The 16,713-nt window shown below is 44.6% G+C and overlaps 1 protein-coding gene across 1 annotated transcript in view; it reads left to right on the top strand.

The window, feature by feature from the left end:
- The window catches only part of GRHL2 (grainyhead like transcription factor 2), a 68,899-nt gene extending 56,066 nt beyond the window's left edge, over positions 1-12,833 (top strand). Inside the window, exons 12-16 of the mRNA XM_018559113.1 lie at positions 322-353; positions 1,858-1,949; positions 4,583-4,668; positions 7,015-7,079; positions 12,509-12,833. Coding sequence (XP_018414615.1) covers positions 322-353; positions 1,858-1,949; positions 4,583-4,668; positions 7,015-7,079; positions 12,509-12,626 — 393 coding nt within the window. The 3' untranslated portion in view covers positions 12,627-12,833. The remainder of the gene's footprint in view (positions 1-321; positions 354-1,857; positions 1,950-4,582; positions 4,669-7,014; positions 7,080-12,508) is intronic.
- Positions 12,834-16,713: the final 3,880 nt, after the last annotated feature.

A 16,713-nucleotide genomic window follows, 5' to 3' on the forward strand; every position in this document is an offset into this window, starting at 1 on the left:
TTTATAAGATGTGAAAAGATTACGGCTGTAAAATGAAAGCAATATCATTGTCAGCTACTAGAATGATCTCTCTCTTTGTTACGACCCTCCAACTAACAGCTCCTCTGTTTTATTCCATCCATCTCAGTTCAAAAAAACCCTTTCTGGTACACGCTAATCAAGTTACTGTTGTTGTAATGAGGATCAGGATGTCGTTTTATCAATGTTTATTACATTCTGGTTTATATCTAAATCAGGATAATTGTCTGATCCATCACGCCAGCTACAGCAATGGAAATATATGCCCTGTTTTATAACTATGTACATGTGTTTCTCAAACAGGTTTTCTACAATACAGACGATGACTTAGAAGGGTAAGAAACAATATTTAACAATGTAGAAATCAAAATATAATTATGTATGATGTATTAAAGGGCCAATCCACAGTAAAATTATATTTGGGACATGGATGGATGCTTGTTATTTGAACCAGTTTTGAGTTTGGTGTGCTTCTTGGAGGATCTGTTGGTGAGATTATCCACAATGGAGTTCTTAAGGCTTATGGAGAAAGGGTTCTCAATCCTCCTGCAGTTATCGTACTGCACCAAGCACACAATGCCAGCAGGGAGAATAAAGTCCGTGACACACTGAATGCGAAGCCGTGCAGAGCGATACAAAGCTGTCGGGCACGGAGCTACGCATGCAGTGTGTGAGTGGAGTGCAGCCAGATGATTAACTGCATCTTCAGCCAATCGGCTCACGCGTAACAAACGTTTGGAGTTCGCATCTTGACGCGCGGGTTTATGCACACAAGCCGATTGGCTGAAGATGAAAATTTTAATCTCAGCACGCTCAGCTATGCGAGCTTTCGCAAGCTGACGTCCTGGGAAGAAAATTACATGACGCACTGCGTGCGAAGGCAGCGCGCCACCTTTCCACGCTGCTTCCCATGCAGTGTGTCATAGCCTTAAAAGTCCCTTTAATTAACTGGTGGTCAGGAGTGAATCTTTGACTCAAGGGCTGTCCCGTAATGAGGCAGCCGGAGACAGCCAAAGCATTCCAGGTTGCTAAGAGCTCTTAGCCACCTGTGACAATCTATGCAGTGCTGACCAGGTCGCTGACATCACCAGTTACCAGGAGCTGCGCGTGTGTGCACAGTGTGTTGGCCTGTCGGCACCCAATCTACCTCGCTTGACAAAAGTTGATTTTTCAATTGACTTTTGTTGAAGGAGCCGGTCTAAAAATCTTGGCAGAACTCAATAGCCAGCAGTTGGGATTCCTCCATCATTGCTGTATTGCGTAGATAGGGGAATGGATGGATTATTCTCATTCAACCCCCGAGAAATTCTAAGCATGTATGGCCAACTTAACCCTGCACTAAGTTGATAAAACCATTGCCCAGATGGGGTATTGGGGGCAGGTATTGAACATGTGTATAATACTTGCAGTGATTGGGGAAAATATAGCACATCAACAATGGGCTGCCAGAAAAGTAAGTATAGAGCCTCTTCTAATATAGATATGCTTTACCATACACAGACAGCGTCACTTTAATGTGAACAAAAGTTCACTATACATTTTATTTTTTCCTTAATTGGCAAGTTAACCCCCGAAGTGTTATAATATTTTTAGCAATTAGATGTGTGCAGTCTTCAATAAAACTAAGGCAGCCTCTTGCTACACATACTATACATTTCGGTACTCTGTCCCATTTGTGTGTTGTACAGGAACTAATAGAAAGGCAGGGGGTGCAGGGGAGGCAGCCTACATAGGACAAAGATAGCACAGCCAATGCTAGGAGAATAGAAGCCCCAGAGCTAGCACTTTTACATTACAACATCTATAATATCTACTACATTTTTTGTTTTTCTCGTACAGGAGCAGTGTGCTAGTGAAAAGGATGCTCCGTCCTGTTGAGGAAGACTTTGGTCCACCTGCACCAAAGCAAATGAAAGAAGCACATAAAAAAGGTAACATTTCATATCATATATTTCAACTCCGAAAACAATAAAAATTGTGATGCTAAAACCTACAACCTAAGTGCAGCCCCCTTGTCCATTCACGAAAAGCTCTGCATTATTATACAACATTTATATAGCGCCAATGGTTTGTGCAGTGCTTTACATCATATGGGGAGAATACAATTACCGTACAAAGGATTAGAAGGATTCTGCTCATGAGAGCTTACAATTGTATTCTTTTTTTTAACAGAATATAAGGTGTTCCGTGAATGGACAATGGGACATCCAGTCGTATACCCATCCCTCCTCTTGCATTGTCCAGTCAAAAAAGGCTTTTTGTGAATGGACAAGGGAAGAAGAGGGACAGGAATATGACTATATGTTCCCTTGTCCATTCACAAAACACCTTGCATTCTGTACAAAAAATACAAGGCTTTTTTGTGAATAAATGAAGGATAGGAGAGGGCAGGTATGTGACGCATTCTAGCATGAAACTAGGATATTATAACTATACTGTATATATTAAATGTGCTGTGCTCACCCCACTCCTAAATCAAATAATGGAATAGATACATATATATATACACTATGCTACAATAAATAGATATATACATAAATATAAAAATAGAGATTTAGCAAAATTGTTGTGATAAATCACCCTCTAAGTATTTCAAAGTGCTAATAATCAAAAACCCAACAACTAAACAATCAATGTTCAAATTTGCAATGTAATCTATAAACAATGAAGTGAATGATTTCAATTCCACAGAATATTTGTAATTTAGTCCAAAAGTTTACACTTAATATCCACAAAAGTGTATATTTGTTCAAACTTGTGGAACACATGTGAAAAAGACTTGAAAATGTATTAAAGGAGAACTATGTGGTGAGTGCTTTTCACTCACCTCATAGTTCTAGCCGACCTGTGACAATGAGACTGTCACAGGTCGGCTCAGTAGATCGGGAGGTGAGCGAACACATACCGGGTTCGCTCGCCTCTCGATCCTGTCACGGCTCTCTGCCGTGACAGGGGGAGGGGCTGGATTCCACTCTCCCCGCTCCGATCTGCCAGCGCTGACTGGCGGAACGGACGGGGGAGGGGGCGGGTACAGCTGGCTCTGCCTCTAGATAGGCAGAGCCAGCTGTCACTCACGCAGCTGGGTGGATCCCGTCATCTAAGTCGGGATCCGCTCCGGCTGCGGCGTCTCAGTATACCGCGAGCTGTAGCTCGCGGTATACTGAGCTTAGGGTAACGGGAGGACGCTAGTTTGTGTCCTCCCGTTACCCTAAGGAGAACTATGGGGAAAAACACTGACCCCATAGTTCTCCTTTAATATCCTGCTTGCATGCAGCTTCCACAACACCTCTGTGGAATCTCTTTACAGAGAGCCGCTCACCCTATTGCTAGATCCACACCCAGGTCTAGTATCGCCTGTCCCTCTTGAGAATAACGGGCAGAGACACCGGTAAGGAAGAACACACTTATGTGGATATTAAGTGTGAACTTTTGGACATCTCGTTTGGTTTAAATCAGTGGTTCTCAACCTGTGTAACCTCAGAACCCACAGTTGTCCTAGGTCATTAAGTCATGACCCAAGTTGTGCTGCAATGGAACACACGGTATTAGGGTAGCGCATGTTCAGGTGCGGGTGTACGAACTGTGGGTGGGAAGTGCGCTTGGGGTACCTTTCAAATGAATGGCAACGCAGCACCTCCCACACCAGAAAGCACGGCAGGTGCGATTGCATGGTACAGTGCGTTAATGCTATGTGAGTAACGCACTGTACTAGTGTGAACTGGCCCTCAAAAACACTGACCTACATACACAATCTCACACATTCACTGACATTCTCAAACACACATTCACACTTTTTTGTTTTTGTTTTTTTTAAGGCCCACCTAGTCTCCCTACCTTAGGAGAGCTGGAGTGGATCCTTGCCTGGGGTCCAGAGTGGGCTGCTCTGCTGTGACGGAGCTCCATTCATATGTGCATTGCTTGTACAGCTCCCTTGCATGCCCTGTAGAGGTGACGGGAGCCAGAATGTGACATCACTCTAGTCCAGGCACCTCAACAGGGCATGTGAGGGAGCTGTAAGCAATGCAGGTATGCATAGAGCTACCTCACAACCATATCTCCAGCATATACCACCTCAAGCTGACACTGCGCTGGCCAGCATATTTTGAATGGATGCTTGGCGCGAGAACTGACAGTGTTGCGCTAGGGGGAGGCTAAGGAGCCTCTCACCTAGCGCAGTGGAAGGCATGCGGTGACCCACCGAACACAGGGTCGTGACCCACTTTTGGGTCACAAACCACCAGTTGAGAACCAAGGGTTTAAATCACAATTATTCTGTGGAATTGAAATCATTCACTTCATTGTTTATAGATGACATTGCATATTTGAACATTGTTTAGATGTTGGGTTTTCGATTATTAGCACATTGGAATTCTTAGAGGGTGATTTATCACAGAAAGTTTTCTAATATTCAGATAAAGTTTTCTATATATTTTTATATTTATTTAAATATCTTAATATATATATATATAGTTTCTTTTATCCATTATTCTTGGAAAAATGCAGTACTTACCACATGGAAAAGAAACCTTGTTTCAAAAACACCTACTCTGTATCTTTGTTACAGTTCTTCTTTACGTGAGGAAAGAAACAGATGAAGTATTTGATGCGCTCATGTTAAAGTATCCTACAGTGAAGGGGCTATTAGACGCTGTAAGTATATGTAATAAATCCTGTAAGACATGTATGAAAGGCTGATACGTTTCATTTTATTTACTTACACTTGCCAAGCGCTCCCCGACACTGAGACAAGTTGATAAAGAGACCCTGTCACCAGAACATTCTCAATTTCTCAGATTCATTCTGAGTTCATTAATTCATTCTGAATTCTCACCATTTTCACATGTTTTAAGCATGTTATTTACCTGTGAAAGCCTCCCGTGCATACATACAAAAGCCAGAGAATGCTGTTTGGGGGTCACCATCTTGGATGTGATGTCAGCAGCCCCAGGGGGCTGACACTCAATAGACTACTATTCTATTCTACACTCAATAGACTACTATTCTATTCTACGTTCTTCCCTTTACTTCTACATAATAGATTATGTAGGGGGGTGAAGGGAAGGGGGTGGAACTGGGCCAGCACAGACAGCAATTAGACACTCCCAAAAGAAGAGCAGCTATGATGTTCAATAATGAGAGAGAGGGGACAGTGTAAGGAAATTGACTCTTCTGGGAGTAGTTACATTTTCTAGCAAGTTGAAAGGCACATTGAAATTGAATAAAAAAAATAATTTATGGAAACTAGGGATGCACTGTACTCGGTACAAGTACATGTACAGATACTTTTCCAGCTCCAGGACTAGAATAGAGAAAAATTCAAAAGTTAGGAGGCAGCTGTCATTTGTAAGGAGCACACGGAGCTCCTGGGATTAGTACATCTCTGTTTTATTGTATGATGTTGTTTTTATAAATACATATAAGGGATGCACCGATACCAGTTTTGCAAGTACAAGTACTGATACTTGCCTGAGTGCTCACAGATACAAGTACTGATACATTTTTGTTTATTGTCATGTGACAGTTATTCTAAAACAATACAGAATAATGGTTTCAGGACAGTGGTACGTACTGTCCTGAAACCTACCAGGGTTGCAGCTGTTGCAGCTGGGACCTGGCTGTATGTACTATACAGCCAGGTCCCAGCTGCAACAGCTGCAACCCTGGTAGTTCTCCTGAAAATGACAAGTATCGGCACTGGTATCTGAAAAGTATCGGTGCAGCCCTAATGGAAAGTTAAGACACGGCTGCACTCCAGTGACACTCTATAGTAGTCCCCTACGTTCTTCCCCTGGCTGCTACATATTAGAATATGTAGGGAGGTGAATAGAAGGGTGGAAGATCTGGACCAGCACAGACAGTAATTAGACACTCCCAGAAAGGAAGGGACTATGATGTGCACGGAGAAAGGGGATTGTGCGATGAAATGGACTCTTCTGGGAGTAGTTACATTTTCTAGTAGGGATGTGCCGATACCGGTTTTTCGGTATCGAGTACCAGTAACGATACTTTTTGTTCGATACTCACCGATACCGAGTACTGATACTGGTGCCATGTGCCCCGATTATCAGGAAGCCGGGAGGCAGATCATGACCCGCCACCCGGCTTCCTGAGTGCCAGGGAAGCCGGTGTTCTATTGAAAAAAACAATCAGGAAGCCAGGCAGTGGGTCATGAGGTGCCCTCAAGCCAGGAGGAGGGTCATGACATGCTGCCCGGCTTCCTAAATTATTAGGAAGCCAGGCTGCCTACCAACAAGTATAGCCAATCAGGAAGCCGGGAGGCGGGTCATAACCTGCCGCCCTGCTTCCTGATACGAAAGGAAGCCGCCTCCATGCTGCCTCGACACTGCCGAAGTTCCGGTATCGGAGGTAAGTATCGTAGCATTTTTCTGCGAGTACAAGTACTCCGTACAAATACCCAGGTATACTAGTATTGGCATTGGTGCATCCCTATTTTCTAGCAAGTTCAAAGGCACATTGCAAGTGAATAAAAAATTATTTATGGAAAAGTAAGACACATCAAGTAAGAATTTAAATACTTTTTTCCTGCAGTTTTACCTGCAATTTTTTAGGTTGGTGGCAGGGTCTGCTTAAGACAAATGTCCTATTAGTTTTCTGCTAACAGAAGGCGATGCATCCGTTATATTAACCTAATTTACCAATAAATGTGTAGTGTGTGGGTCTGCCCGAGATCACTGAAAGGGTCAGTCTACCACAAACTGATATGTCACTACCCTGAAACTTGCTTGGTTTTGAGCAATGTCTGTATATTGCCAACAGAGGGCAGCAGAGCTCAGCTAACGCTCCTTATTATGAAGTGCAGTGATGACAACAGTGATAGATTACACTGAAGACTAATTATATTTCCAGATCTAGGAAGACTTCATATAAAGTTTTTGAGTTCTTAAGGAATTACATCTATGCCTGCTGTCAGTATACTCAAACTGAATTATATTTCCAGCATGTAAGATTTACTCTTGTCTTTTTTCTGTCTTCCAGATCTCAGATAAATATGGTATTCCTGTTGAAAAAATGGTGAAAATTTATAAGAAAAGCAAAAAAGGGTAAGGAGATGAAAAGTGAAATGAACAGCGAAGAGTAGACATCAGAGGCGTTGCTACAGTTGTAATTTGTTTTGTAACCCCTCCCCCCCAAGACACCAGGGAAGGAGAAGAGTGATGTAGGCGTGTTTTAAATGTGAGGCTAAAAGAATTATGTGCAGACAAAAATATGGAACCTTCCATTGCTGACCTCTTCCTAAAATAAAATGCTATATGCCTGGATGCAGTGCTAATCCTTCCAGAAATCCATTGAGCTCCTACTTCCTGTACGGGGCTGACAACACTGTTTCTGCTGCACTGAAATCCCAAGCATTGTTGAGTTCTCCCTTTCTGGACTGCAAAAAATCTGTGTATTTTATGTAGAGAAGGAGTGTGTGTGGTCTGGTGGTCTGGTGGTCATACTGTAGTACAGCAGGAGAGAACTAAGATAGGGCACAGCTTGAGATTTTATTGCAGCAGAGGATTTCTGGCAAGATCAACAGGTGTTTTTTTTATACCTTCTGCATTTTTAAAGAGACAAAATATGCAGAAATGTGAATGTATTGCACAGATGTACTGCATATGTATTTGTTATTTTGTCAGAAAGACATTTAAATAGCAGCAGATCTTTCACTGTCCACATAGTGTGCTGGCACTGGATCAAAATGGTAGACATTACCCCCCTGCCATGCATTGTGTAGGTCTCTGTTACTGACCAATCATAGACCACGTTGTAAAGCCTTAGCATGGAGCCAGGCAGCGCTACTGCTTTATGGAGCCACACAATCCCTAGCATAGAACACCCCATACACATGCCTTCATACAGCACCCCACCATATACACCTCCTCATACAGCACCATCCAGCGGCGGACCTAATAACCAAAGGGCCCTGGTGCAAGATGTTATCTTGGGCCCCCATCCCAAGCCGGGGTGGGGGCGGCGGGGTGCGCGCGGGAGCAGATCACACTGGCCCCCGCACCCCCACCCCCCAGTGGTCTCTAATGTTGCAGTAGCGTGCTGGACTTACCTGAGACCCTGCACTCTGCAGGCGGTGTTCTATCAAAGGTTGTGACTACGTTGTGACCGGTGGTCATGCGTTTTAACGTAACGTGGTGATACGTTTTAACGTAATCCGGCCCAGTTTTTTGGCGGTAGAATGTGTGACCGCTAATAGGTGAAGCATTCCATCGCTTTCCCAGCTGTACCAGGGCAGAAGGGCATCACAAATCGCATGTGCAGGAGAACCGATCTGCCCTAAAACAGCTGATCGGTCCTGAAATGTCACTTCTCTCCGACTGCGATCTCACATTCCACCGCACTCACAAAGTCGGATAGTAGTGACATTTCAGGACCGATCAGCTGTTCCAGGGCAGATCGGTTCCCTGCACATGCGATTTGCGATGCCGATCTGCCCTGGAACAGCGGAGAAAGCGTTGGAATTCTTCACCTATTCCACCGCCGAAAAACTAGGCGAGATTACATTTAAATGTGTGACCACGTCACTGGTCACACATTCTAACATAGTCTCAAACTGTGATAGAACAGGGGCCTGTCTGTAATAATTTAATCAGAGAAATAGATTATAATAGGGAACATTACAGTGTAATATTCCCCATTATAATCCACTTGTCTAATTACATGAAGTAAAAGCCCCCCCCTCCATCTCCCCCCCCTTCCCCCGCTCGGACTCACCCTGCCAGGATAGCAGCAGCCATGTGTCGATGTGTGCACTGCAGGGGGCGAGGCGGGGCGTGTGACACATACCTGTTACTATGGAAGCGGCCGGGAGGGGAGGTGAGTCACAGGACCCGCTCCCTCACTGGGAAGCCTGTCGGCAGTGCGAGGCCCCGGTGTTCTAACGCACCCTGCACTGCCCCATATTGCAGGACCATATTGCAGGACCGGACCCCACTGAGGCTGTGGGGGTGCCCAGGACCGGACCCCACTGGCCCCCCCCACAGCCTCTGGCCCCGGTGCGGCGGCACGCTAATAGCGTATTTTCTCAGAAGCTGCACACAGAGCGCGCCGGTTTAAGTAGTAACCAGCACGCTCTGTAGGCAGCTTCTGACAGCGGGGGAGACGGTAAGCTGGGCTTGTCGGTGGATCCAGGAATCAGGTCAGTATTAAAAAACAAAAATGTTTTATTTTATGTTCCTGGGGACATGAGGGGCTCATTCACTGGAATCGGCCGGCACGTACAGCTCCATGTTGTGTGCACAGCCGTATCGGGCAGCTCCCGGGAAGGACAGGTGCTGATTAGTATGCAGCCACTGTCCTTCTCTATAGGTGTATGCAGCCGTACGCCCCCCTATGCTCACCCGCCCAGCACGTCCGTACGGGTGCATGTTTCCTTGCTCGGACGCAGACAGGATCCAGACTGTCAGCATACGGGTACGCTCACCCGCACCGATGAACAGGACGGGTGAGCGCAGGGCAGCGTACGGCCGCGTAGTCCCATAGAGCAGAATGGGGGCTGTGTACTAATCACATGCAGCACCTGACCCCCCCTGGATCCGCCACTGAGTGAGATTTGGTGATGCCACTTGCTGTATTCTCTGACATGAGGAAGTAAAGTCCTACCATGACCAAGATGGCAGATAAACAGAGACACAGTGCAGAACAAGGCATGGTAAGGCACTAATAGGGAAAGGTCAGCTGCAGGGGTACCACAGGAAAATCTGTTCACTAGTCCTTTTCCCTCTGTCTGCCTTTTTTGTTTGGGCATAGCTTCCGGAGTTCAGTTTTACTTTCAGTGCACCCAGAAGAATTGGTGGTGTTTCTTAGGAGGGGCGACTGCCAATCATTCTCACCCACTTAATGCGCAGGGCACAGGTAGCGTGCATACGGCCTGCCAGGCTGCACAATACAATCATCAGCTGGAATACATTAATGGAGGTTATGTTAACCTGCTGATTTGTACTTCTGTCTTTAATGATTTGAACACATCTTCCTACATAAAATGTAGCCAGGGCTGAAGCCATTGATTTTCCTCCTATGAGTCATACATTAAGGGAGAAGGAGCGCAGCGGTTTGTTAAGCAACGTGTCTATTTACACTGTAATACAATGTTTTGGTCATATCGGTGCTGAGAGGATAAATAATGAGTCACGGAATAGAAATATCTCCTAATAGTGTGCTTGTCTTTTCTGTATCATGAGTTCTGCACAGCTGTGTCATCCTAATACTGGAACTTGTCACCTACACTATGCATCCTGTGATGATATGAGTTTACTTAAGACTACGATGAAGTCATCTCTCATAAGTACAATGATCATCCCCATCATGAACCAAGGCAAACACACAGGGCCGTAGCTAGGGCGACTGAGCCACTTGCCTTGGGCGCAGGTACGGGGCGCAGCCAGGGCTCAGCACGGCAGGGAGAAGTGGGACAGCACAGCCTGCAGCTTCTGCTCTGGATCCCCGCTGCTCTCCCCTGCCCGAATGGGGACAGGCAGCGAGATCCGAGGAGAAGTGAAGCGCTGAAGCTGGACGGGGGTCGGAAGAGGAAGCTGGTGATCAATGTTTGTAAATAACTGGGGCACATAGTACTATGAGTCCCCAGTTATGAATCAACAGGAAATGCTTTACATCACTTGTTTCTGAACAGCTCCAACTCTCTCAGCCCTGTTTCCCTGAACTTCCTGTTCAGTACAAGATCACAAGGGACAGAGCAGTCTCCAGCAGCTGTACAAATTTAACATCAAGAAGCAGCATCGGTTGTAAGTGGTTTTTTTTTACTAGCTCTCTAGATCTCAGCGGGCGTCTTTAGACGTCCGCTCAGACACGCCCCCTCGCGCGCGCCGCTGGGCAAATGGCCGAAATTCAAAAACAGGCAGCGATGCCTGTTAAAATGCAAGCGATCGCTTGTATGGGGTAACGATCGGTGCGCCCCCCCCCCTCCGCTGTCCCCCTGCCATTGTCCCGCTGATCCCGGGCTTCGCTGTGTTATAGGGGATCAGAGGGAGATCGTTACACGAGCTCGCCCCGGTCCCCTCTCCTCTGACAGAATGCGGAAGTGTTGTATATTACATCACTTTCGCATTCTTGTGTCACTCTCCAGCTTCAGAAGCTGGAAAGAAGCTGATGGAGCAGATCTGTGCTTCATCAGCTTCTTTTGGGGGGTCCTAGGTGACATTAGGGGTCTTGGAGACCCCTGATGTCTCCATAAAAAGGACCTGTCACATATTTTGCTAACACAAGGGGGGTTTTATTAGCCCCCGTATGTGATAGCAATAAAGTTTAGTGGAAAAAAAAATAGGAAAAAAATATTAAAGCCCCCCCCAATTTTTTTTTTAAGTTACACATAAAAAAGAATAAAATAAAAAATGTTTTAAAGTCCCCACCCATACATACACGCATGGAAACGTGCAAAAAAGACGATTGCGCCCATTACGCCGCACATGTTACATATCGCCGCAAACGTCGTAGTGAGAGCAATAAGTCTAGGGCCATCAATCACTGATAACACTAAACTGATGAGCGGTAAAAGCTTTTAAAGCATCGCCTATGGCCAATTTTGGGTATGGTAGTTTTCTGCGATGTCGCGGGTGCGCGCAATTTTAAAGCTTGACATGTTTGGTGTCTATTTACCCGACGTGACCCCGTATTTTATATTTTACCAAAAAATTGGGTAATAATAAATGTTTCCTAACATAATGTAAAAAAAACTTTTTTTCCCCAAAATTTTCAGTAATTTTTCCTAATTATAATAAATTAAATCCCGTAGTGGTGTTTAAATACCACCAAAAGAAAGCTCTATCTGTCCCCCAAAAATGGTATAAAATTCATTTCAGTACAGCGTTGCATGACGGAATAAACGTCAGTCAAAGTACCGCAGCGCTGAACACTGAAAAATGTCCTGGCCAGGGGGATCTAAGGGGGTCTAAACACCTGGTCTTGAAGTGGTTAATCAGCGTTTTGAAAAAGCTTTAAAAAGTATGACTTTAATATCACTATCAATAAAAGTTTTGTTAAGAAAAAAACCCAACTCTGCTCTCAATGACCTGAACACATGACAAAGATTTTAGTAAACTTTATTGCAGATTCTTACCTTTTCCTGTCCGGAAGATACTGATGTAGGCCTTGACAGTACTTTTGTTGAACTGACGCCTGTCATTACCTGATCAGTCTCAGTGTAGCTCTGTGCAGGAAGTTAGTGAGCCAATCAGATGAGCAAGAAAGCGGGATTTGAATTTCTGACGAATTTAGGAAGTCCTATCTAGTCACTTTTGTAAAGGCATGGCAATATTTAATAACATTTAATTACAGAATGACACATATAAACATTTTAGTACAAGTGGAAGTTCTCTTTTAACCAAGTACCGTATCTGTATTAAGAATAAATCATTCTAGGTTATTTGTTACAAAACTTGGCTGTTCTGTGCATTTTCACAAACATTTATGTCAATTGTGAAATCCGCCTAATCCACTGCTCTCTCTTTTCATTTCTTAGCATCTTAGTTAATATGGATGACAACATCATTGAGCATTACTCCAACGAGGATACCTTCATTCTGAATGTGGAAAGTATGGTGGAACAAGGCTTCAAGATCACACTGACAGAAATCTAACCAAAGCTGCAGCAATGCCTGATGGGAAGGAATGTTCCTGCATGGAACAGAGGGGACCGTACGTTCTCTTGTAACCCTTACCTTATCAGAGACATTATTTTAGGACTTGTTCATAGTCTCCTGGGCAAAGGATTCCCCAGTTACTTCATTTCCCATACAAAGAAGAAAATGCAAGCTAAAAGACTGATTATCATTTATTTATTTTTGTCACTTCACATTGTGGTCTATTAATAAGTGGACATGGTGCATTCTGGTTGGATTCATGGGTTACCTTGTTGCTGTTCTGTAATATGTGCTTCAGGAAATGTTTCTTTCTGCTTGGACATCCACATTTTCTGTGGTCAGACTGAGTGTGTGTGATCGGTCAAGGGGAAGCTCCACAACAAATTAGAGGCTTTGATGGGCTAATGGTGGCCTGAAAAGTGGTCTGTTTTGTGTCTCTATTCTGAAATCAAAGTATATATTTGTCTTTATGACCAAATTTTCCTAAAGCTGGCCATACACTGCTTGAATTTCGGCCAAGTCCTGCTGACTAAAGTAGGGTGTACACCAGGGACGTGCGGTCAGGGGAGGCAGGTCAGGCAGTGCTGAAGTCTGAAGCTGGTAGCTTTTTCCCCATTCAGAGCATCTTGTATCAGGTTACACAGCTCGTCTAACCTAACTTGGTGAGGCATGAGCTGTCACAGCCTCTACTCTGTGTTAGAGGCGTGAGCTCTGTGGATGGCGTGGACCAATGGCAAAGCGCCATTGGTCCAAGAAAAAAAAGCAGTTAGGACATTGATCTCGATGCCTCACCAGTGACAAGCAAGTGAGGGACAGGGAGGCTCCTCCCCACACAGCTTGGTTTCCCAGCTGGGGGCGGAGCTTCGGTGGCCTGGGGGGTGCCTCACCCAGCACAGAAGGCACGGCACGTCACTGGTGTGCACGAGTCTATTTTTTTGAACAAACAAATAGAACAGAGTCCTCCATCCACACTGAACAGCACTGACGAATCCACTGCTTCTATTGGCAGCAGCCTCTGTCAGAATACCTGAACGGAGTTTGCAACTTATTGACTGCAAGCTTGATTCGGAAGATCTTCCAACATGTTCCTTCAGCAAAAGATGATCTTATGAGCGACTCCTGCTGAAGGAATAGGGTCACCAACGTAGAAAACTTTGCTGTGTGTGTACCCGGCGTTAGCTGAAATGTGAGCAGTGGGTGGCCCTGTTGGCATCTCTTAGCTCAACAAAAGTTTATATTTAAATTAACTTTTGACAATGGAGCTGGGCAAAAATTCTCAGCAGAAAAGTGACTGCAGTCACTGTTCCGGTATTCTGTGAGTGACACCCCCATTGTTGTTAGAATACAATAGCCCATCAGCAGAGATCCCTCATCCACACTGGGAATCAAGTGGTGTTTGGCCAGCTTTAGTCTACTGGAGCCATAATCGTTATATATTTGTTCAATTACTTTTACAGTGCTATACTGATGGCCAAATCCAGGATGTGTACATACTGGCTCATTTGTTTTACTATTTAAAGTGTATGTCAACCCTAACAATGAACTTCTCTTACTTGCACCCTTTTGGTGACTGGTCTGTTAAAAAATACCACTTTTCTTATATAAGTGCAAAGAAAAAAACCTGTTGATCCTGCTAAAAATCCAGTCCGTTGACATCTTCCTGTGCCCTCTGCCTCACCTGACTGTTATCAGTTAGTATTGTTCCCAGCTATCTATTTGGACTACACAACCCCCCCGAGTAGTTATGGAGAAGAGGAGAAAGGGAGATTTTTTTAGTCCTGTCGTAGGGTGGCAATGCTGCTCCCCTGTAGATACAGAACAGTGAATGACCATTGTCAGTCTAGTATATCTGTAGCAATAAATCAAAGCAACTATAGATATTGTTTTTTTCTTGAAGACGACCAGCTTTTTCATTTCAGAATTGTAGAAGTCATTTTGAATTGAAAAACCTAGCCAGATAACCAGTAAAATGTCTTCAAGAAGAATGCAGCCCGGTTGCTTTGTTACAGATATACCATGAACTGGATGTATAGGAACCTCCTCAGATAGTGTCACCCTAGGGCAGGAAATAGGTTACTGGCAGGATCACTAAGTGGAAGTTAAAGGAACACAGCCTGAACAGAGAAAAATAATGCAGACAACATATTTAAGCACAGATATATTACCATTTCGTTCTTGGGTTATGGTACCCTTTAATTGCAAAGGTCTGATTGATAAGAAGCAGCCCACAACTGCTCATAACAACCCACATGTTCTCTCAAACACAACAGCCTTCTGGCTAATGCCAGATTTGCCAGTCCAGGCATACTAGCAACCTAACATTTATTAAGCACTCTACACTGGCAATCACCCTTCACAGAAGATTCATGCAGCGTCCGTGAGGTCTAGTGTTTGTACATAATATGTGTGGACAAACCTGTGTGTTCTTTTTTTAGCATGATCAGTCATCTCTTCTAAAAACTGAATGTAAACAGAGGAATTATCACTTTTAAGTATTTTGTAAGTAATCTTTACGATAAGGTAGCTTTTTTTTTTTAAACAATGTACAAATTTTTTTGTAAAGTGCAATAATATAATATGTATATTTTATATTTCGTCTTGCCTAGTTTACTGCCACTGCGGTGATTACCTGTCTGTATCTAAATTATCGGCATGTATGGTTAATCAGTAAGGTAGGGCAAGGAGCAATGCTGAAGCGCAAATGTAACCCCCCCCCCCCCCTTCATACTATTGCAGTACAGTAACACATGTGCGTAATGCCATCTGTCCTATACCGTGCCTTAACGTGCAATGCGTTAATGCAGCTTATTTATTTGAAAGGGCTGCCTAATGCATCAAAAAGCACTAAAACAGCTGCATGTACTGCTTCTGGCAGCAGAGGGCAATGCATGTGTGTTGGCAAGGTGTCTTGGGGTGCTAATCACAATGAATGGCACCACATTGCACCAACGCATGTACCGCAATGCAGTAGTGCGAAAGAGCCCTTACATTTACAAATGAACTCCAGTGACCTGAAAGCAGATTGGTCGCTATGTGTTATGCATCATCATTGCTGTTTGCAATGGAAGTAATCAAAAACCAGAAACCTTTATATTGTTATCTCTCTATATAAATACTTTAGCCATTGACAACAGTTGAATGAATCAATGTTATGCTTACGGTTGCTATAGACCGAGTTGTTTTTTTTTTTTTTAGCGTTAGCGTTTTTCTGTAATACATGCACATTTGCCATATTTTATTCCTTTAAATGAGAACTATGGGGTTAAGGCTTTTCCTTAAGTTCTCATTAGGGTAAAGGGAGGACACAAACTAGCATCCTCCCGTCACCCTAGGCTCAGTATACCGCGAGCTGTAGCTCGCGGTATACTGAGACGCCGCAGTATACCACGAGCTACTGCTCGCGGTATACTAAGACGACGCCGCTGAAGCAGATCCCGACAATTATATCTGGATCCGCCCAGCTGCGTGACTGACAGCTGGCTCTGCCTATCTAGAGGCAGAGCCAGCTGTACCCGCCCCCTCCGCCTTCCATTCCGCCAGTCAGCGCTAGCGGATCGGAGCGGGGAGGGGGGAATCCAGCCCCACCCCTGTCACGGCAGAGAGCCGTGACAGGATTGAGAGGTGAGCGAACGCCGGTATGTGCTCGCTCACCTCCCGATCTACTGAGCCGACCTGTGACAGTTTCATTGTCACAGGTCGGCTAGAACTATGAGGTGAGTCAATTGCACTCACCTCATAGTTCTCCTTTAAGAACAAGTACAGATAAATACCTGTTGACCTGTCAGAAATCCATTGAGCTCCTAACTTCCTGCTTGAGCTGACAATACAGTGCCTCCAAATCCAAGGTAGTGTTGTCAGCCCTACCGCGATCTCTGCTAGATTTCCAGAATGCCTCTCCCTCTCTAACACTGCTTGGGATGTTCAGTGCAACAGAGAGTTGTTAGTTTACAGGATTTCGGGAAGGATCACCAGGTATTTTTCTGTGTTTCCAGACAAAACAGTGATAAGGTGCATGTATTGCTGAGACAGACACTTTAAAGGGATTGCTCACCCGAATCCCTTACTGCTGCCAGACGCCAGCCCT

This window comes from Nanorana parkeri, unplaced genomic scaffold, assembly GCF_000935625.1.
Source record: "Nanorana parkeri isolate BGI_ZX_2015 unplaced genomic scaffold, ASM93562v1 scaffold16, whole genome shotgun sequence".
In the NCBI taxonomy this organism is placed as follows: Eukaryota; Metazoa; Chordata; class Amphibia; order Anura; family Dicroglossidae; genus Nanorana; species Nanorana parkeri.